The sequence below is a fragment of the Bubalus kerabau genome, chromosome 1, assembly GCF_029407905.1.
Source record: "Bubalus kerabau isolate K-KA32 ecotype Philippines breed swamp buffalo chromosome 1, PCC_UOA_SB_1v2, whole genome shotgun sequence".
Lineage (NCBI taxonomy): Eukaryota > Metazoa > Chordata > Mammalia > Artiodactyla > Bovidae > Bubalus > Bubalus kerabau.
The window spans coordinates 77,403,450-77,424,880 of record NC_073624.1 but is presented as its reverse complement, the minus strand read 5'-3'; the positions used below and the strand labels follow the sequence as shown (position 1 = coordinate 77,424,880).

The following is a 21,431-nucleotide window of genomic DNA, read 5'->3' as shown; positions in this document are numbered from 1 at the left end:
GGTTTGATCCCTGGGTCGGGAGGATCCCCTGGAGAAGGAAATGGCAACCCACTCCAGTATTCTTGCCTGGAAAATCCCATGAACAAAGGAACCTGCCAGGCTACAGTCCGTGGGGTCACAAAGAGTCGGACACAACTGAGCAACTTCACTTTCAACTCCTAAGTACTTATTGTGAATACAGAAAAAAAGCTATTGATTTTTGGCATATTTATTCTGTATTCAGTTACCTTCCTTAGTGAAAGTCAACGGCACCCCACTCCAGTACTCTTGCCTGGAAAATCCCATGGACGGAGGAGCCTGGTAGGCTGCAGTCCATGGGGTCGCTAAGAGTCGGACATGACTGAGCGACTTCACTTTCACTTTTCATCTTCATGCATCGGAGAAGGAAATGGCAACCCACTCCAGTGTTCTTGCCTGGAGAATCCCAGGGACGGTGGAGCCTGATGGGCTGCCGTCTGTGGGGTCGCACAGAGTCGGACACGACTGAAGCAACTGAGCAGCAGCAGCAGTGAAAGTCGCTCAGTCATGTCCAACTCATTGTTACCCTATGCATTATACAGTCCATGGAATTCTCCAGGCCAGAATACTGGAGAGGACAGCCTTTCCCTTCTCCAGGGGATCTTCCCAACCCTGGGATCGAACCCAGGTCTCCTGCATTGCAGGCGGATTCTCTACCAGCTGAGCCACAAGGGAAGCCCTACTTTCCTAAGTTCCTGAATAATTACAATAAACTTTTTGAGCCTTTAGGGTATTCATTTATAATAATTTCATTTTCTAGTGTTTCTAATGTTTCAGTCTATTGACAAGGCATCCATAAGCACTACTAGGGAACACTAGTATTTTATACCATTTTATAGCATTGTTCGAAAAGCTAAATAAGATAAACACCTGAAATTGCTTAGAGCAGTGGGTAGCACATAGTAAGGGGTCCAAGAAATAATTAATATTGTTATTACTTCTCAACTATCAAGAGTTTATGTGTTCTTCAATCTCAAGTTTCTCATGGGAACATCATGTCAAAGAATAAGAACTCAGCTATCACTGATTTTTCTTATTCTTTCATCATTCTCCATTTTAATTCGTTTTGGGGAGCCTTGATAACAACTTTCTTAAGCTTTTATTTGTGATTCTTTCATCATGATACAATGACAGCAAGAGAGCAGAGCAATTTAGTCTATGTATAGATTGTTATTATGTAATAAATAAAAATTAAAACTAGTACATAATTTTTAGAACTATCTCAGGAAACATGACCACTTCACAGTTATCTTCCTTTCAAAAAGAGAAGTTACACACTAGGTTTAATGCTAGATACTGAATATATTTTAACTCGGGGTGTTTTTAAGTTTATTGTTTGCAGGTCAAGGAGACCTGTCACAAAATCTATGGCTTCCTAGAATTTGTTCTCTCTTCTTCAAAGTGAGAGACAGCAGTTGAGCCAATTTTGACTAATTCTACTGCTCCTCTCAGTGAGTTTCACAAGTAACTGAGCTAAGAAAAAAGTCCTCCCTTATGCAATAGCCTTGGGGAGATGAGCTGTTGGTATCTTCCAGCAGACAACTGGGGGGAGGTGGCACTGTCTTCACTGTCCAGGGGTGACATGGTTTGACATTTTACTTCTATCCTATTTAGATGACATCCTGATCTGTCCTCTTTACCCTCCCTGCAGGGAGCCCAGGGCAACAAAATCATTAGTTCTGTATCCAGCATTAGCCACATCCTGACAAGGGGAGGAAGCCCTGACCATCAGAATATCCTGTACTAGCTCAGAGTAGGATGAAGGGAGACGTGCTGGGTGCCTCTTTCTTCCGTGGTGCCATCCTTACAAGGATGAAGGGAGACCTGCTGGGTGCCTCTTTCTTCCATGGCGCCATCCTTAGAAGGATGAAGGGAGACGTGCTGGGTGCCTCTTTCTTCCGTGGCGCCATCCTTAGAAGGATGAAGGGAGACGTGCTGGGTGCCTCTTTCTTCCGTGGCGCCATCCTTAGAAGGATGAAGGGAGACGTGCTGGGTGCCTCTTTCTTCCGTGGCGCCATCCTTAGAAGGATGAAGGGAGACGTGCTGGGTGCCTCTTTCTTCCGTGGCGCCATCCTTAGAAGGATGAAGGGAGACCTGCTGGGTGCCTCTTTCTTCCGTGGCGCCATCCTTAGAAGGATGAAGGGAGACGTGCTGGGTGCCTCTTTCTTCCGTGGCGCCATCCTTAGAAGGATGAAGGGAGACGTGCTGGGTGCCTCTTTCTTCCGTGGCGCCATCCTTAGAAGGATGAAGGGAGACCTGCTGGGTGCCTCTTTCTTCCGTGGCGCCATCCTTAGAAGGATGAAGGGAGACCTGCTGGGTGCCTCTTTCTTCCGTGGTGCCATCCTCTATGACAGCATTGGGTGGCAGGGTGGTGGCATCATCTTGCATGATCCAAGTCATGCTTTAGTGAAGTTTGAAGATCCAAAGGAATAAATGAATGAAACGAGAACATTTTCCACAACAGTTCTGGTAGAGAATGATTCAATCAACTTCTGGGAACTCTAAGTCTGTAAATCTTAAATGCGTAAATCCTACAGATGGTTACTCTCTCCTTTTACCATTACCTCAAATAGTTACCAGAAATAATAAACAGATAAAGCCTATCTGGAGAAGGTCCAAATTCATTTTTGAGAAACCCTGCAGAAACCCAATGCAGTATGTCCTAACAAATATAAAACCCCAAACCCCACTGGACTGAATTAACCCCTACTTTGCTTGAATGTTCAATGTAGTTTACTCCAACCAAATGAATTTTTACCATTTAATTATTGTGCCCATCCATTATTCTCATTTCTAAAAACAAAGGCAGTAAACAAACCATTCAATTCAGTGTGGGAGTTGAATAAAACCTTCTAAATCATGACACTGGTTTCAGAAGCATTCGTTTTCTTCTAATATGAATCATTCAAGTCTGATTAAAGGTGAGAGGGTGAGGTGGAGGGAAAACCCTTTTTGTTGTGTCTGGAAATGAAAAGCAGAGAAAATAAAGTTTGCTATTTATATCACTCCTAAATCTGAGTCAGTAGAAGGGGGAAGTTTCTGTCATCATTGATCAATGAATAATACAAAACATGTTGCATAGACAGGATGTGTGCTAACCCAAGTGGAAGGTAATTCAGTAATAATAAAGTAATAAAGTAATTCAGGGATAATGGTTAACAGAATTTCACTCTATTGGTTCTAGAATTGTGGGAACAGCCCAGACTGGACCTCATATTGTTTCCTGAAGGTCTCTACTGACTCTCCAGGTTTCCCTTAGAAGGATCTCTGCAGAGTAGCTTTAATTCCAAAGCTTTCGTAGGTAGGATCTCTCTAGAGACCCTTGGTTCTGTTGACTCAATTCGGCCCATTTTGGATTATCCTAGAGTAGACCTATGCTGGTCTTTGTCATTGCAAAATTAATAAAACACTGTGTGGGAGGCGGATAATGGCTTCCAAAGGCATGTTCACGTCCTAATCCCCAAACCTGTTAATTTTATCTTTATTTGGAAAAAAGGGTCTTTGCAAGTGTGATTTAGGATCCTGAGATTATGCTGGATTATTGAGGTGGGTCCTGAATGCCAACACAAGTATCTTTAAAAGAGAGGTGAGACACATACAGATATATGGAGACAGAGGCAGTTTGGAGAGACCAAGGCCTCATGCCAAGGAATATGGGCAGGAACAATTTCTCTCTTGGAGCTATTAGAGGGAGCGAGGCTTGCCAACACTTTGATTTTGGACTTTTGGCCTTTAGAATCCTCATAAAGTTTCTGTTCTGAGTCACCAAATTTGTGGTAATTTGTTACAGTAGCCCTAGGAACTAATATATACTGCCTAGCTAGGACAATAGTATCTTTTTAGAAGATATTAAGAAAACATGTTGTAAAAATAATGAGAACCCAGTTAACAGTAATTTACCTTCCTAAGACATTTTTATGGGGTAAAGCACCAAGTTGTCACATTAAAAAAAAATAATGTCACAAGAAGTCAATTCTGACTCCATGTTCAAACTATTTGACTTGCTTTCTGTTGTTTTTGTTATTATAATCATACATAAAGGTCTGCCTCAGAGAATCCTGCCCCTTACCTGTTCAACTATAGTGCTTTTGTTCAGAACCCTGTCCACCTGAAGATGGCAGGAAAGAAGTAAACAGATTCCCTGGAGAAGGCTCGCCATTCTAGAAGATATCTGCAAGATTAATGGCCTTACTTCGCTTCCTCATCTCTGATCCATAAAAAGAAACCTGGCATCCAGACCCAAATAAGATGGTTGAGACATTAGTCTGCCATCTTCTCAGTCAGTTGACTTACTGAATAACGTTGTATTTCTTGTCTTAATACCTCAGCTCTCGCTCTCATTGGTCTGCTGTGCCGTAAGCAGAGCAAGCTTGGACTTTAACATAAAGAGGAACAAAAATGTTTGTATCATTGGAAAGGAGAAATATTTCAATGATACATATTTGAAAGATGCCTTGTGGACTTGGTACAGCTGTCAACACTGGTTCTGAAACAGACTTTATACATGCCTCACTTTATTGCAATTTTGCAGATACAGAGTTTCTTGGAAATTGTTTTTGGCAACCCTGTATCCAGTAACTCTAACAGCACCATTTTTTCCAGCAGCATTTGCTCACATTTTGCTTGCTGTCACATTCTGATAATTCTTGTAATATTTAAACTTTTCCACTATTATTATATTTGCTACAGTGATCTCTGATGTTAGTATTGTAACTGTATGGGATGCCTGTATATGGCCTCAAACTTTGTGCATGGTTTTCTGTTCCACTGACTGGCTATTCCTGTCTCCTGCCCTCTCCTCAGGCTTCCTTATTTTGATACACAACAGTATTGAAATTAGGCCAGTTAATAACCCTACAATGGCCTCTAAGCGTTCAACTGAAAGAATGAGTTGAATGTCTCTCATCTTAAATCAGAAGCCAGAAATGATTAAAATTAGTGAGAGAAGCATGTCCAAAGCCTCTTGTACCAGTCAGCCCTAGTGTGAGTCTAAGGAAAAGTTCTTGAAGGAAATTAAAAGTGCTTCTCTTTATTGCTGCCATAGAGAAAGTTGTAGTGGAACTACTAAGCCAGCCACAACATTCCCTTGAGCCAAAATCTAATCCACAGCAAAGCCCTCTGTTCAATTCTACACAAGTTGAGAGAGATGAGGAAACTGCAGAACGAAAGCTGGCACAAGTTGGTTCCTGAGATTTAAGAACCCGCCTGCATAACATAAAGTGCAAGGTGAAGCAGCAAGTGCTAAAGGAGAACCTGCAGCAAATTATCCAGAAGATCTAGCTAAGAAAATTAATGAAGGTGGCTACACTAAACAATAGATTATTGATGAGACAAAACAGTCTTCTATTAGAAGATGCCATCTAGGACTTTCATAGCTAGAAAGGTCAATGCTTGACTCCAAAGCTTTAAACGACAGGCTGACTTTCTTGTTAGGGTGTAACATGACTAGCAACTTTAAGTTGAAGCCAATGCTCATTTGCCATTCTGAAAATCCCAGGGCCCTTAAGAATTATGCTAAATCTACTATGATTTAGCATAATTTAGCGGACTTCCCTGGAGAAGGAAATGGCACCCCACTCCAGTACTCTTGCCTGGAAAATCCCATGGACGGAGGAGCCTGGTAGGCTGCAGTCCATGGGGTTGCTGAGGGTTGGACACGACTGAGCAACTTCACTTTCACTTTTCACTTTCATGCACTGGAGAAGGAAATGGCAACCCACTCCAGTGTTCTTGCCTGGAGAATCCCAGGGACGGGGGAGCCTAGAGGGCTGCCGTCTATGGGGTCGCACAGAGTCAGACACGACTGAAGCGACTTAGCAGCAGCAGCAGCAGTGGACTTCTCTGGTGGCTCAGATGGTAAGGCGTCTGCCTACAATGCGGGAGACCTGGGTTCAATCCCTGGGTTGGGAAGATCTCTCGGAGAAGGAAATGGCAACCCACTCTAATATTCTTGTCTGGAAAATCCCACGGATAGAGGAACCTGGTAGGCTGCAGTCCATGGGGTCACAAAGAGTCAGACACGACTGAGTGACTTCACTCACTCACTCCCTCCTATGATTATGCACTATAAATAGAAAATTAAAGCCTGGATGACGGCACACCTGTTTACAACACAGTTTACTGAGATTTTCAGCCCACTGTTGAGATCTATTGTTCATAATAAAAGATTCTTTCAAATTCAGTACTGCTCATTGACAATGCACCTGGTCATTCAGGAGCTCTGATGGAGATATATAAGGTGATTTATGTTGTTTTCATGCCTACTAACACAACATCTGTTTTACAGCCCATGGATCAAGAAGTAATTTTGACTTTCAAGTTTTATTAAAGAACTACATTTTGTTAGGCTATAACTGCCACACACAGTGATTTCTTTGATGGATGTGGGCAAAGTAATTTGAAAATCTGGAAAGAATTCACCTTTCTAGATGATATTAAGAATATTCCTAATTCGAATGGCCATCATTAACAAGTCTACAAATAACAAATGCTGGAGAGGGTGTGAAGAAAAGGGAACATTCTGGCACTATGGTGGGAATGTAAATTGGTGCAGCCTCTATGGGAAACTAGATGGAGTTTCCTTAAAAAAACATACAGTTGCCCATATGATCCAGCAATCCCACTCCTGGGCACATATATAGACAAAACAATAACTGGAAAAGACACGTGTACCCCTATGTTCAGAGCAACACTATTTACAGTAGCTAAGACGTGGAAGCAACCTAAATGTCCACTGACAGAAGAATGGATAAAGATGTGGTGTGTACACACATACACAGGAACAGCACTCAGCCATAAAAAAGAATGAAGCAGTGCCATTTGCAGCAACATGAATGGACCTAGACATTATCATACTAGGTGAAATCAGAAAGACAAATACCATATGGTATCACTTACACTGGAAATCTAACATATGACACAAATGAACTTATTTCTGAAACAGAAAATTCACAGAGAACAGATTTGTAGTTGCCAAGGGGTAGGGAGGTTGGGGAGGGTTGGACTGGGAGTCTGGGACTAGAAGATGCAAACTATTATATATATAGAATGGATAAACTACAAGGTCTTACTCTATAGCACAGGCAATTATATTCAATATCCTATAATAAATGATAATGGAAAAAAAAAACCCAAGAATATTCCTAATTCAGAAAGAGAGGTCAAAATACCAACATTAATAGGAACTTGGAAGAAGGTGACTCCAGCTCTCATGGATGACTTTGAGGAGTTCAAGATTTCAGTAGATGAAGTAACGGTAGATGTGGTGGAAGTAGCAAAAGAACTAGCACTAGATGTGGAGCCTGAAGATGTGACAGAATTGTTGCGCACTCACAATAAAACTTCAAATGGATGAGGAGTCACTTCTTACGGATCAACAGTGGTTTCTTGAGATGCAATCTATTCCTGGTTAAGATGCTATGAAAATGCTGAAATGACAACAAAGGATTTAGAATATTATGTAAACAATACAACAACAGCAGGGTTTGAGACAATTGACTTCAATTTTGAAAGAAATTCTACTGTGGGTTCAGGTCAGTTCAGTTCAGTCGCTCAGTCGTGTCCGACTCTTTGCGACATGGATCGCAGCATGCCAGGCCTCCCTGTCCATCACCATCTCCCGAGTTCACGCAGACTCATGTCCATCGAGTCGGTGATGCCACCCAGCCATCTCATCCTCTGTCATCCCCTTTTCCTCCTGTTAAATACTACCAAACAGCATTGCATGCTACAGAAAAGTTGTTCACGAAGGGAAGAGCTGACCCATGTGGCAAACCTCACTGTTGCCTTATTTTAAGAAACTGCCACAGCCATTCTGGCTTTCAGCAAGTACTCCCCTGATCCATCAGCAGCCATAAACACTGAGGCAAGACTCCCCACCACCAAAAAGATTAGGAGACGATGAAGGCTCGAATGATGATTAGCATCTTTTTAGTAATAAAGTACTTTTAAATGATGTTTGTAGTTTTTTCAAGACATGTTATTGTACACTTAATACACTACAGTATAGTACAATTTTTACATGCATCGGGAAACTAAAAAAATTTGTTGACTTCCATTACTGCAATATTCACTTTATTAGAGTGGTCTGAATTAAACCTGCCAATAACTCTGAAGTGTGCCTGTAGCTGCTGCAGACATACATGGACCTGGTACTAACAAGAAGATGGTATTTCCAAAGGTATCCTATCATTTCCTTAGATCAATAGCCAATTCCCCACCAAGAAGTATATGAAGAGACAAATATAAATTATGATACATCTAGAGAATGAATTACTGCTGGCCTATGAATGTGAGAGTTGGACTGTCAAGAAAGCTGAGCCGAAGAATTGATGCTTTTCAACTGTGGTGTTGGAGAAGACTCTTAAGAGTCCCTTGGACTGCAAGGAGATCCAACCAGTCCATTCTGAAGGAGATCAGTCCTGGGTGTTCTTTGGAGGGACTGATGCTGAAGCTGAAACTCCAATACTTTGGCCACCTGATGCGAAGAGTTGACTCATTGGAAAAGACTCTGATGCTGGGAGGGATTGGGGGCAGGGGGAGAAGGGGACGACAGAAGATGAGATGGTTGGATGGCATCACTGACTCAATGGACATGGGTTTGGGTGGACTCTGGGAGTTGGTGATGGACAGGGAGGCCTGGCGTGCTGCGGTTCATGGGGTTGCAGAGTCGGACATGACTGAGCGACTGAACTGAACAGTCAGTGCAAGACAAATAGTAGGGTCACAGTCTTACTCTTGCCGTCGAAGATGCTGTATTCTCTGGCTATAGAAGGCTATTTGCTGCCTCCTCTGCCCTTATCTTTCTAAGAACAATCCTTTGCACTCCAATCTTTCTCTTCCCCACCCCATTCAGCCCAGGTTTTCTTATATTTCTCTATACTTAATCCTTATAATTTTATTCACTATGGTTTCAGTTGCCTCTTGTACACCAATGACTTCAAAGTCTGTTAAAATCCATCTCTCCTCAGAAGATACTCTTTAAAACATCTCACTTAAACTTTGTCATACCAAAAAGTTCTTTACTCATGCACTAAAACCCGAAATTCCTTGCTGGCTTCTGTATTTTATCACCATTGGTGTTCATCTCCTCCAAATTGGCTAATATAATCCACTATGTCTGTCTTTCCTTCAGCTCCCACACCTATGCCACTAACCAATTCTCCGATTATTCCTTTTAAAAACTTTTTGGGCTCCCTTTCTCACCACAGCTCCAGCGAATCACTTCATGCTTACAGAATCAAGCAGCATACACACTGGGCGGGTTGGCTCTAGCTCTAACATCACACTTCCTGAGCTATCTTTCACACAGCTGTCAAAATTTGTTGCTTAACCTAGATGTCCATTAGCACACAGACAGATAAAGGAACTGTAGTACATATACACAGTGGAATATTACTCAGCCATTGAAAAGGAATCCATGAGTCAGTTCTAATGACATGGATGAACCCAGAGCCCATTATACAGTGAAGTCAGTCAGAAAGAGCAATATTGCATAGGAACCTGGAATGTTAGGTCCATGAATCAAGGAAAATTGTAAGTGATCAAACAAGAGATGGCAAATTTTAGCAATCAGTGAACTAAAATAGACTGGAATGGGTGAATTTAACTTAGATGACCATTATATCTACTACTGTGGGCAAGAATCCCTTAGAAGAAATGGAGTAGCCATCACAGTCAACCAAAGTCTGAAATGCAGTACTTGGGCACAATCTCAAAAACGAGAGAATGATCTCTGTTCGTTTACAAGTCAAACCATTCACTATCACATAAATCAAGTCTATGCCCTGAGCAATAATGCTGAAGAAGCTGAATGGTTCTATGAAGACCTATAAGACCTTCTAGAACTAACACCCAAAAAAGATGTCCTTTTCACTATAAGGGACTGGAATGCAAAAGTATGGAGTTAAGAAATACCTGGAGTAACAGGCAAATTTGGCCTTGGAGTACAGAATAAAGCAGGGCAAAGGCTAATAATAGAGTTTTGCCAAGAGAACACACTGGTCATAGCAAACACCCTCTTTCAACAACACAAGGTAAGACTCTACACATGGACATCACCAGATGGTCAATACCAAAATCAGATTGATTATATCCTTTGCACCCAAAGATGGAGAAGCTCTATACAGGCAGCAAAAACAAGACAGGGAGCTGACCGTGGCTCAAATTATGAACTCCTTATTGCCAAATTCAGACTTAAATTGAAGAAAGTATGGAAAAACCACTAGACCATTCTGGTATGACATAAATCAAATCCTTTATGATTATACAGTGGAAGTGACAAATAGATTCAAGGGATTAGATCTGATAGAGTATATGAAGAACTATGGATGGAGGTTCGTGACATTGTACAGGAGGCAGGGATCAACACCATCCCCAAGAAAAGAAATGCAAAAAGGCAAAATGGTTGTCTTACGAGGCCTTACAAATAGCTGAGAAAAGAGAGAAGCGAAAGGCAAAGGAGAAGAGGAAAGATATACCCATTTGAAAGCAGAGTTCCAAAGAACAGCAAGGAAGGTAAGAAAGCCTTCCTCAGTGATCAATGCAAAAAAATAAAGGAAAACAATAGAATGGGAAAGTCTAGAGATCTCTTCAAGAAAATTAGAGATACCACAGGAACTCTTCATGCAAAGACGGGCACAATAAAGGACAGAAACAGTATGGACCTAACAGAAGCAGAAGATATTAAGAGGTGGCAAGAATACACAGAAGAACTATAAAAAAAGATCTTCATGACCCAGATAATCACCATGGTGTGATCACTCACCTAGAACCAGACATCCTGGAGTGCGAAGTCAAGTGGGCTTTGGAAAGCATTACTACAAAGCTAGTGGAGGTGATAAAATTCCAGTCAAGCTATTTTAAATCCTAAAAGATGATGCTGTGAAAGTGCTGCACTCCAAATGCCAGCAAATTTGGAAAACTCAGCAGTGGCCACAGGACGGGAAAAGGTCAGTTTTCATTCCAATCCCAAAGAAAGGCAATGCCAAAGAATGCTCAAACTACCACACAATTGCACTCATCTCACACGCTAGTAAAGTAATGCTTAAAATTCTCCGAGCCAGGCTTCAGCAATATGTGAACCGTGAACTTCCAGATGTTCAAGCTGGTTTTAGAAAAAGCAGAGGAACCAGAGATCAAATTGCCAACATCACTGGATCATCAAAAAAAGCAAGAGAGTTCCAGAAAAACATCTATTTCTGCTTTATTGACTATGTCAAAGCCTTTGACTGTGTGGATCACAATAAACTGGAAAATTCTGAAAGAGATGGGCATACCAGATCACCTGACCTGCCTCTTGAGAAAGTGTATACAGGTCAGGAAGCAACAGTTAGAACTGGACATGGAACAACAGACTGATTCTAAATTGGGAAAGGAGTATGTCAAGAATGTATACTGTCACCCTGCTTATTTAACTTATATGCAGAGTGCATCATGAGAAACGCTGGGCTGGAGGAAGCACAACCTGGAATCAAGACTGCTGTGAGAAATATCAATAACCTCGGAAATGCAGATGACACCACTCTTATGGCAGAAAAGCAAAAAAGAACTAACAAGCCTCTTGATGAAAGTGAAAGAGGAGAGTGAAAAAGCTGGCTTAAAACTCAACATTCAGGAAACTAAGATCCTGGCATCTGGTCCCATCACTTCATGGCAAATAGATGGGGAGCATTGGCAAAAGTGACAGACTTTATTTTCTTGGGCTCCATAATCACTGCAGACGGTGACTGCGGCCATGAAATTAAAAGATGCTTGCTCCTTGGAAGAAAAGTTATGACCAACCTAGACAGCATATTCAGCAGAGACATTACTTTGCCAACAGAGGTCCATCTAGTCAAGGCTATGGTTTTTCTAGTAGTCATGTATGGATGTGCGAGTTTGACTATAAGGAAAGCTGAGTGCCAAAGAACTGATGCTTTTGAATTGTGGTGTTGGAGAAGACTCTTGACAGTACCTTGGACTGCAAGGAGCTCCAACAAGTCAATCATAAAGGAAGTCAGTCCTAAATATTCATTGGAAGGACTTATGCTGAAGCTGAAAATCCAGTATGTTGGCCATCTAATGCGAAGAACTAACTCATCTGAAAAGACCCTGATGCAGGGCAAGACTGAAGGTGGGAAGAGAAGGGGACGACAGAGGATAAGATGGTTGGATGGCATCACCGACTCAACGGACATGAGCTTGAATAAACTCTGGGAGTTGGTGATGGACAGGGAGGCCTCGCGTGCTGCAGTCCATGGGGTCACAAAGAGTCGGACACAAATGAATGAACTGAACTGAGTCAGAATGAGAAAAACAAATATTGTGTATTAATGCATATATATAGAATCTGGAAAGATGGTACTGATGAACCTATTTACAGGGCAAAAATGGCAATGCAGACATAGAGAACAGACTTATGGACATGGGCTAGCGGAAGGGTGGGCTGAATGAAGAGAATAATGGAAGGATATATACCACCATGTGTAAAACGGATAACCAATGGGAATCTGCTGTACGACTCAGGGACTCAAACCGGGACTCTAAAAACCTAGAGGGGTAAGACGTGGGAGGGACATTAAAAAGGGAGAGGACATATATATATATATACACACACACACATATATATATATATATACACACACACACCTATGGCTGACTCATGTTGATGTATGGCAGAGGCCAACACAATATTAATACTGTGAGGCGATTTTCCCTCAATTAAGTTTGAAAAAAAAATCACACTGCTTTCCTTTACTCCCATTTAGAACAGCAGAGCGGCTCTCTAGTAACTACCCACTCTGTACTGTACCTACTTTATCTTCTCCATTTCCCGTATGTAAAGACACTCATTTCTTTCTGTCTAGTTTTCCATCACTGGTTGATTTGCTCTGAGAATCTAATTAACACTGACCTGAATAAAAGAGAAATATAAATCAACAGTCCATACATTTTAAAGCAAAATACAATTTTTTATGTTAGTGACTTGGATTAGTATGGATAACGGAGCATGAACTCTGTGGTTAGAAATGAGGTATTGGATTTTTGCTTATTCTGACTGGCCTTCCCCACCAGTGAAGCATTAAGAACCTTGGCAACAGGGACTGGGTTTATTCTCTCATTTACTTTTTGCTACTCCCCTCTCCTCCAAGCACAGCACCTTTCCTATTCAGAAGTTTGACAGTAACAGAATTTCCCATTATGAACCCAGTTCTCCCAGGGGACATAAAGTAACACACTATAAATAGAAATTTGAATGAGTAATAATGACAGATGACAAAAACACTGAAGGCTTTTGAAAACTCCTGTAACCTTTTGATGTAACTGAATACATTATTCATATTCAAATTTTGTAGAATCTGCATTATTTAGTTTTCAGGAAAAAAAAGCTGTGTTCTGACTCAAACACTAAATATGGATAATTTTGCATTTAAGACATTGTATAAGGAAAATCAGGTTAAACGAAGTTTAACCTGCTTTTGTAAGGTTAAAAATCAGGTTGACTGTTTTGTAACACAACAAAAGAACAGTAAAAATTCTCTCCGTACCCTTTCAGACAATTCTGCCGATAAATGATAAAATCTTTATACATATTAAATGATACTATGCTTTCCTAAATCATTCAATTGTCCCAAATGAAAGTTCTGAGATATTTAATAGATTACCAATTGACCTTTGCTCATTTGATGACTCCCCCTCCTCCAGTAGACTCTAAGCTCTGTGAGGGCAGAACATCCCTGCTCTATCCACACTAGCATAGTAAACAGTGCTTGGAACATAGTAAATATGATACCAAATGTGTTTGTTGATGCTTTATGATACAAAATGTGTGTGGATACCCCTAATTTTGGAAAAAATAAATCATTCCCAAGGTCAGTAATCTATAGGTAACCCAAAGGGCAGAGTATGTGCAACACATGGAATGCTTCTGCAGCATTAAGAAAACTGACCTATTTAGCAGTATTTTATTTGTACCTTTCAAAGATAAACTAATGTTAAGCCTACAAACTTAGTTGTTCCATTAATAGGTTTAGAGTTTTGACAAGTATCATCAATATCATAACAAGGACTCATACATTCTTCTTTTAATGGTCAGTTAAGGGAACAGAAGTTTAGTTCTATTTTCAATCTATTTCACTTCTCTCATGCAGTCATAAAATACCAGATGTATGGATGCATTGTAACAAATTACAGAATAGATTAAAATTTTTTGAGTCTTATAAGTCACAATTTAAGGCTCATTGCTAGTTTGAGATAAAACTGCAAACACTGATTTCTAAGACAAGGTCATAGGAATATTAATTATAAAATACTAACAAACTCTACACTTCATGATTTAAAGAGGCAGAATAATAGATAAGGATTAAATTCAATGAAAACAGATAAACTAGAATAAAAAATGTTGCACTAAAAAGTACTGATTCTAAGTTTGCTGGCCCACATCTAAAGATGAGATGACCTTTATAAAAGCAAACATTTTCATAGAGATATTAAAACTTCCTACTCATAATATCTACATGTAGTAAAGACTATCCATTTAAGAAAAAGAGCTGAATCAACATGAAAGTTAAAACAGGGTTTTTACACTTTTTAGAAAAAAGTGAAATACCACTGTTTTCTCCAAAAACTTAAACCTTTCTCTAAGTATCCTTAGGGACATGAAAAAGAACTCGAGTTTTTTGACTTATTTTAGGACCCCCCTCCCCGCCCCCCCCATTTAAGCACCAGAAAAGTCCATTATTTGCATTCCTAAGCTGCAGTTATTTTGTATGGGAGACAAATGGTGCATTTGCCAAACCCCAGCCCTATTTCTGTTAGCAAGATACAAAATAAGGAACAACACAAATACTGACCTGGAGGATGACACTAGCCAAGTACTTCACTCTCTTTGTGCATGCATGCTAAGTCGCCTCAGTTGTGTCCGACTGTGAACCATGGACTGTAGCCCACCAGGTTCCTCTGTCCATGGGTTTCTCCAGGTAAGAATACTGGAGTGGGCTGTCCTTCTCCAGGGGATCTTCTCAACCCAGGAATCGAACCCGCATCTCTTATGTTGCAGGGTTTTTACCACTAGCACCACCTGGGAAGCCCCTTTAAAGCCTATGAAATAGATGTTACTAACATTCCATTTTACAGATAAAGCAACTGAGGAACCTACCCAGGCTTACATGCTAGGAGGTGGCACAGCAGGGATTAGAAATCCAGGAAATATGGTTCCAGAGCCCATGTTCTTATTCACTATAGTAAACTGTCCACTCTGTATCCCTAACCCTTATCTATAATTAATGTTCTGGTTCCCATCAGATCGACAGTTCTCAACTGGGGCAATCTAGCCCTTCAATACCCCTCTCCCTCTTCCCTGAATCTAACTTAAGGACACCTGGCAATATCTGGAGATAATTCTGGTTGTTTCAACCTGGGGGTGGTATTACATCCAGTGGGTAGAGTCTAGAGATGGTGCTAAAAATCCCATAATATGAGGGGAAAACTCATTATCTAGCACACAGCATTTAAAGTGCTGAGGCTGAAAAACCCTAAATGGAGTATAAATTCTAGGAGGGCAGGGTCCTAAATTGACCTTGGTTTCTGCTCTATCCTCAGATATAGAAATTACTCAAGTTTATCTGTTGAATATTTATGTTTTTAAGAGCCTAGAATTCAGCCTGGCACATAGCTGGTAGGCAACAAACATTTATTAAAGTTCCTGAATTAATGGTGGTGCTCCCCAAAAGGACCAGAGATATAACAGGACATAACAAATTGAAGTGATTTCAATGCTCCACAATGCCACTTTTTTCAGATTTAATTTTCTCCCAATGACTATAAATAAAAACAATTCTGCCAAAACAAGTGAGTTAAGTGGGATTTCTGAGAGAACAACAGTTTTTTCTTTAGATACACTGAACCTTTAAATACATGGAACTCTGTGAGTTAAATATGTAAGGAATAAGATTTCTTTCTTTTTAAAATAAAAGCTTCTAAATGTCTCATTCAAATACCAAGTATCTAAGGGATTAACAGACATCCCTAAATTAGATGGTATTACTAATTAACTGCTGATATTCTCCAGTGGCTGGAAAATATTTTGAGAAAGTTTAAGATTCATTTACAGATTTCAAAAAAGAACGGAATTACAGCACATATGAGACAAAGACCCATTATATAAAACGTAGTACTTGAGTCCACTTCATTAAAAGATTTTTATGACCATAAGTGTAACTGCATCCTCTAGTTTAAAAAAATCTGTAAGTGTAACACCTGCTGAAGTATTTTCAATTCTTCCTCCTATACCTCAAAGAGCTACTGAACACTACCCAGAAGGCATACGTTTATAAGTAGTATTGCTTGATTTACAGAACTCTTTCCAAAGGAAAAATTCAAAAGATGGTTATGTGGGATATTCAAACAATACTAAGAAAAATACCTGACATTTTTCTCTCATCATTTCTGTAATTAATAAATGAGTCTGGCTTGCCCAAACATTAAATTATGAAACCACACTATGCAAAATGCACCTATCACATTTAAAAAGAAGTTAAACCCATATTTATTTAACTAGCACTGTTAAACATTACACAAAACACATTCAAGTGGCAAGTAATTATAATGCAAGCCCTTGCATGGCAATCCAAATTTATTGAACTACTGATGCTAAGTTATACAAAATTGCACCACTTTAATTAAGGCTTTTAGTTTACATTTGGCCACCTCAAAAGTAGTTGTAACATTAGGTTGGTCAATTTAAATACTGTGGCTCCCTGTTGGATAGACACACAATCTTTACACCCAAACTTTAATGCATACAGAGCAACAAGGCATTGTTAAATAAAACAGCAATAGTTACTGCAACTTAGGCCTTGTGACCAATTACACATGATTAAAATTACTTCCCACATTCACATCCACAGTACTCTTCCACCACTTAACATCTCAACCAAAACGTTACACATGGGAAACAATCACTAACAGGCAAAAATACTAAACCTGTATATTTGGTATTGCAAATACACTTATGCATGAGCAAGCAGGGGATTCACAGTGAGAATCTACAGCTGCAGAAGCCTGAAAATGATTTACAAAAATTGTTAAATCATTAAAAAATTGTTTGAAAATATACACTTCTTGTTGTAGACCCCCACTGTACACACAACTATAAACATTGTTCCCTATGTAAACAAAAAAGGAAACATATAATAAAAGATTTGAAAAGTCTGGACATTTCCTTCCCAACAGATATTAAAGGCAACGTCTTTAATCTAAGACATTATACTGAAGGACTATTATATTTTAAAGACAAGATCACTGTCTCCACAGGTTTTTTAAAAATTAAAAAAACTATATAGCTGTGTTAATCAAAGCGCTTATTTGTACAATACAATGATAATGACCTTGAATTTCTTAAAAAAAATTACAATAAGCTACAAGTATCAAAGAAGCAAAGTTATCTGGAGTAGTCTATATAGGAGCTCTTTGGACTTTCTTTTATTATGCTAAAATAGTGGTGCTTTTAGGATTTACATTATTGTACTCTCCAATACAAAGTATGGGGTGTGTTAAAGTATACAGTACACCATTTTCATACATGTACAACATTGGTGGATGAAAAATGTCTCTTAGCAGTAATACTGGATTGTAGCCTCTGGTTTTACCAGCTGCATACTCTAGGACTATTATATAAGTAAAAATCTCTCTGTGATACTGGAAAGTGATTAGAATGTGCAAACTGATGTAGTAGTTTTCATCCGCCTCTTAAAGGGTACCACCACAGAAAGTCCATTTAAGATGTTGGTAGGTTTAACAAAGTTGGAATGCTGGCACTGTTGAATTGGGCAACAGTTCTTCAGACCTGTCAAAAGGAGAAAATTAACTGAAAACACAGGTTGTAAATAGCACACTAAAGATCCAAAGGACATATTAAGACAACAGTGCTAAAGTGTCAGAAATAAATATAATACAGCTTCCTATCCTCATCATTACATTATGACCATGTACTATGATTCACAGCAAAGCACGGGTAGACATATTCTGCTGCCTTCTTGAAAGCCACTCAAATGAAAGTTGAATGTACAAATTTTTTTGTATTACCTCCCAAAGATTAAAAGCAGGAAAACTAAAAACAAAAACAAAACCCCATATTAAAATTTTACATCAAGTCGACTTGACTAGAATCAAACAGACAGCAATACTAACAAAATGGCTGGTCTGTAAGAGTGTTTATAATCCTAGAATGACATCATGAGTACAGAATGCACATCTAACCAAGCTTTCCAAGACTTTTCTTCCCTACTCTTCCAGTAAGTGGCTAAAAAGCTGCTGTAGAGAAGTCAATAAAATAAATTTATTTCATGAAGGCTCTCTACAGTTGACAGTTATATATATATTTAATTCTATAAAACAGATCCTACTTACTTTAAGAGAAATGTCAGAAACGGCTGTTATTACACTAAAATCTTATCTAACTAAACTTAAAAGGCTAAAATCAGAATTCATCAGTCTGTCATTTATTTATTTACTTTGGATGATTTTCTGTACATATGCCTGGGCTAAAAAAATCCTTCCTTTTTATATTGGTTTTCTGGGAATCAGACTTGCTCCAAAATGTTAATATAGATGTGGCTGATGAAATAATTTCCACAAATGCTTTGAACTTTAAGCCCTTGTTTAGAGACTGAATGAGTTTCCTAAGTTTTCTAAATCTTAGCAGATCGAATGGAGCAAATTGGAAAGGACAGATGGCAATGTGAGCTCAGGCACAAGTGTGCTGTTAAGAATGGGCAAGTGGTTGGAAAGGAGAGGATATAAAAAATGAAAAGTTGTATCTCTAAGCAGAAAATCATTAAGTGGAGAGTAGGGACAAAACTCTAGAAAACTACAGAATCAGAGTACTATGGTTGTACAGGGTCATTTAACATGGGAAGAAGCAGAGCTAGTAACATCCGAAGCTCCCAAGGGTAAGAATACAGTAAAAACAAAATGGCTTAATGATACTTGGCAAACAGCAGCTAACAGATGAGGGGTTACCACGGTGCCAGGTACTGAACTAACTGCTTTGAAAGTATTAACTCATTTGATATAACTGTTTTCAAAAACTATGTTATAGTGATGTTTGCTCAATTTTCCTTTGCTGTCTCATCTCAAGGTTGTATCCATGGTTCTCTCTGCCCAGGAACTCTTCATCCTCTAATTTCTACTTATCCATCAGATTTCAACTTAGATGCTTTCACTCTGAGACTTTCCCTGAATCCATAGTTCACATCTGACTGGTTTGGTGCCCCAATTAAATACTCTTGATAGTACCCATAATAGCATAGTGACTAATTATGGACTTTGGGAATCAGTTCAAATTCTGAGCCATGTACTCAGATCATTAGATTCAATTCTGACTCTGCTATTCACTAACTATAGGGCTTGAACAATCTTTCTGTGCCTCAGTTCACTCATCTGTAATACGGGAATATATAATAATTCTGCCACACAGAATTGTGAGAATTCAAGTAACATATAGGCAGTACTTTGTCTGGTACATGATGTCAGGGGTTTTAATTATCAGTACCATGCTGCATTTATTCCGCCAACAGCATTTATAATATTTTGCAATGGTTTGTCTGACTTTTACACTAGACCTTAATTAGCTTAAGGCAACAAAGAGAGCAGAGAAGATTGGTTTTGATCATCACTATGTTGTCAGCACAAACCAGTGACCCACTGAGACGTGAGTATATATCGGATAAACTCATTTAGAATACTTATGTGGAATATCTTACTTCTCATGATCATATATAAGTGAAATAATTATTTCAATTACTAGGATATCATATTAACTCGTAAGAAGTAACCATTTGTTTTCTACAACAGAAAATTCTATACTTGCCTTTTTGACCTTTAATAAAGCTGAGGTTAAAAATTAGAGGAAACAAACAAAACAGAAGAAAAGATAAATTAACATACCTGGCTCAGAGCTACAATGCATTTAGTATATTAAAGCAGCTGACATGACGACTTTTTGCGGGCCTTCCCAGGCACTGGAGTTTTTCTGTTAATTTGTCGCACTAGGTCATAAAAGATCTGCAAATATTTATTAATTTTTTATTTTGATTTGCAGGGAAACCACCCCCCCACCCTGCACCCAAAACTACAAGTGAGAGAGTACAATGAAAAAATTAACTTTCCATAACTCTTCTCCAGAAAGCAAATATTCTGTTCGTTTAAGGAATGAGAGTAAAGCCAGGTATTCCTGTAATTGTCAAGTGCTTTTCTGTTTATTTTTTGGGAGGGCTAACATCATTCTCCTTAAAGTAAATACTGAGTAGCTGCAGAGACCTTAGTTTACTCAGAACATTTACCATCATCCAAGAGAACAATCCTTTACTCTTCTTTGACTCTATGTATTCTTATTCTACAACATAATTTTAAGTTCCTTTAAGGCAAGAGCCATTCATGCCTTCTTGAATTTGTCTTCATCTTTTACGTAACATTGTTCATACATATGAAGATTAAATCTGTCTTCCCCACCCCTATTCTTTTCCATCTAATCTTATCTCATTTTATGGTAAATTCTACTGTACCACCAGTGTTTAATAAAGAGGTTCAAATAGTAGTATTGCTTGTTAGCATGCTAATTAACATATTTAATTAACTTGGGGTTGTGTTAATACACACTCATTATTTTCCATTAATTCTGAATGCTAAATTCCAAATCAAGAGTTCTATTACACCATACCTCATTAACATTTATTTTTGATTTTGCAGAGGATTCTAAGAATGCACAGTTGTTCCACTGTCTTGCTAGATTTTGACCTTGTTCCTTTCCTACAACTCTTTCATCTTCCAAGTCACACTTATTACCAACCAGAATCATTGGAACCTAAATGGGTAAAAACAAATAAGTAAACAAATATGCTACATAAATTCAAATCAAAATTCTAAGAGTCAACCATAAGGATTAGATTTTATTTTATGCCAGAGAAAAACACTAAATTAATAAGGTGTACTAAACTGATAGTTAAATATAAAAGCATTAACAATTAACTTAAGAACTTGTCACATAAGGGTTTTTTAGAAAACTAGCTATGATCTACTTATAAAACAGGGAGGAAAAACCATTAAAATTGTATCAAAACGGACTTTTAATTTAGGCACCCTGGGCAGCACGCAGGATCTTAGCTCCCTGATCAGGGACTGAAGCCATGCCCTTGCAGTGGAAGCACAGACTTAATCACTGGACTGCCAGGGAAGTTCCTCACAACAAACTAATTATAGTAAGAAAACACAAAACCTATTAAAAAGAAAATGCAAAAGGAAGTATCATAAAAAGTCAATATATTCCAAAATTTTAAAGTGTTTCTCCAAGGGACATAAATAAATTTCAGATTTTTTGGCTTCTTAACAAGTATTTATCAAATAACTCATTCTCAATTTCGTAACACAAAAAAGGA

At 38.9% G+C, this 21,431-nt stretch overlaps 1 protein-coding gene across 3 annotated transcripts in view; it reads right to left on the bottom strand.

Moving 5' to 3' along the window:
- Positions 1-16,514: 16,514 nt before the first annotated feature.
- RAP1B (RAP1B, member of RAS oncogene family) overlaps positions 16,515-21,431 on the bottom strand; it is a 44,679-nt gene continuing 39,762 nt past the window's right edge. For all 3 annotated transcript variants that reach the window (XM_055579979.1, XM_055579970.1, XM_055579962.1), the window contains 3 exons: positions 20,717-20,860; positions 19,945-20,061; positions 16,515-17,842 (listed from right to left, as the gene is read on the bottom strand). In XM_055579979.1, the coding sequence (XP_055435954.1) occupies positions 19,975-20,061; positions 20,717-20,860 (231 nt within the window). In that variant the 3' untranslated portion in view covers positions 16,515-17,842; positions 19,945-19,974. The remainder of the gene's footprint in view (positions 17,843-19,944; positions 20,062-20,716; positions 20,861-21,431) is intronic.